The following is a 1,506-nucleotide window of genomic DNA, read 5'->3' as shown; positions in this document are numbered from 1 at the left end:
ACGGTATCACGTGCATCCTTCAGAGTCATGAATTAAGCAGGTGCACGCTCACGTACACCGACTTGCCCGGTAAGCTTGACGGCTGGAGTGACCTCGGAGATGCGTTCAGTGTTCTCCAATCTGCCGAAGCTACAAGTCGGAGAAGCAGCCGACAGAGACGGCGGAGAGTGTGTCTTGCACTGTGCGTGTTGATCTCTTCCTCCTGATGGAAACAGCCTGTTACTATACTCATTTAAAGAGCTCTCTGACTAACTATATATCCCGACCCAGCCCATAACAGTTACGCCAAATTAGACCCCTTCTCCAGTCTCCCGAAGTCAATATCACCATTCCCGACCTCTTCCTATATATCTTTGCATCCCCATCCTCACACTCCCATTGCTTCCTAACTTGCTCATCGCAGTCACACACCAGCACTAGCTCCATTGTTTCCCTTGCACGGTCTTATAAAAAAATGGCCATGTGGAGAAAGAAGGAGACAACCGGAGTCAGCGGCGCCACCCCGGCTTGCCTTGTTCACTCTTCTGGCGAAGGCAGAACAGGGAAGATCCCCAAGGGGTACATCCCGATGGTCCTCGTCGGCGACGAGGGAGAGGGAGAGGAGAGGGTGATGGTTCACGTCAGGATGCTCACGGAGCCGCGCGTCTTGGCTTTGCTGGAGATGTCCGCGCAGCAGTTTGGGTACGGCCAGCGGGGCGTCCTGAGGGTACCATGCGGCGTGGAGCGGTTCGAGCAGACGGTCCGTGCAGGCCACCGGCGGGAGACGCAAGATCCTGCGTGCGCAGCAGCGCACTAGTGGAGAGGCGATGGCCACACGGTGTTCAAGCGTGTCAAACGGGTGTATAGTCGTTGAGTTGCCTTGTGGCAACAAGAGCTTATTCTTCATTATGTTATTGGATTTATTCTTTCGATCTCATACCATATTTTAGTAGGTGAGTTACTGAACGTTGATATACTCAAGTAAGTTACTGATTAACATGGTTGACGATGATGAAACTTGACTTTTTTTTCAATTGTACACCAGTGAGGCAGAATAGTAGATATCAGAAAAACAGGTTTAGACCTTGTTGTACCTTTTTCCCTTCTCTTGCAGCTAGCCTACTTTGTATAGTTTTCCCTTTTCTGAAATGAAATCGACAGAGCCACTGCCTTGGCTCATAAAAAAAAGAAAAACTTCAGAAGTCGTAGAGATCGCTCTGTCCAGGTCACAAAGCATGAAAGTAAACGACTCCCCTATGGCCTCTATGGCTCTACATTTTAAAATACGGCAGCGCAAAATAAACAGGATGTCTAGCAGCCGGAAGTTTGCCCAACACAACGACTATGCCACAAAACCGTAGCTCAAGCTGCCTGGTTCACTTCGTTCCCATCATCATCTTCAGCATCATCTCTAATAATCACCCTCCGGGTTGACAGACCAGCCTCCTCTAATCCTCCGCTGCAGTGCGTGCCACGCACTTATTTCTACATGTGCGAACAGACTTGTTCCCCACAGGTATCGGTTTT

The 1,506-nt window shown here is 49.9% G+C and overlaps 1 protein-coding gene across 1 annotated transcript; it reads left to right on the top strand.

Moving 5' to 3' along the window:
* Positions 1-390: 390 nt before the first annotated feature.
* LOC124659586 (auxin-responsive protein SAUR71-like) lies at positions 391-812 on the top strand. Its single transcript, XM_047197428.1, has one exon. The coding sequence runs from the start codon at positions 455-457 to the stop codon at positions 794-796; it is 342 nt and encodes a 113-aa protein (XP_047053384.1). The 5' UTR covers positions 391-454; the 3' UTR covers positions 797-812.
* Positions 813-1,506: the final 694 nt, after the last annotated feature.

The sequence above is a fragment of the Lolium rigidum genome, chromosome 6 (genome assembly GCF_022539505.1).
Source record: "Lolium rigidum isolate FL_2022 chromosome 6, APGP_CSIRO_Lrig_0.1, whole genome shotgun sequence".
Classification (NCBI taxonomy): Eukaryota; Viridiplantae; Streptophyta; class Magnoliopsida; order Poales; family Poaceae; genus Lolium; species Lolium rigidum.
This window is presented reverse-complemented; position numbering and strand designations above follow the sequence as displayed.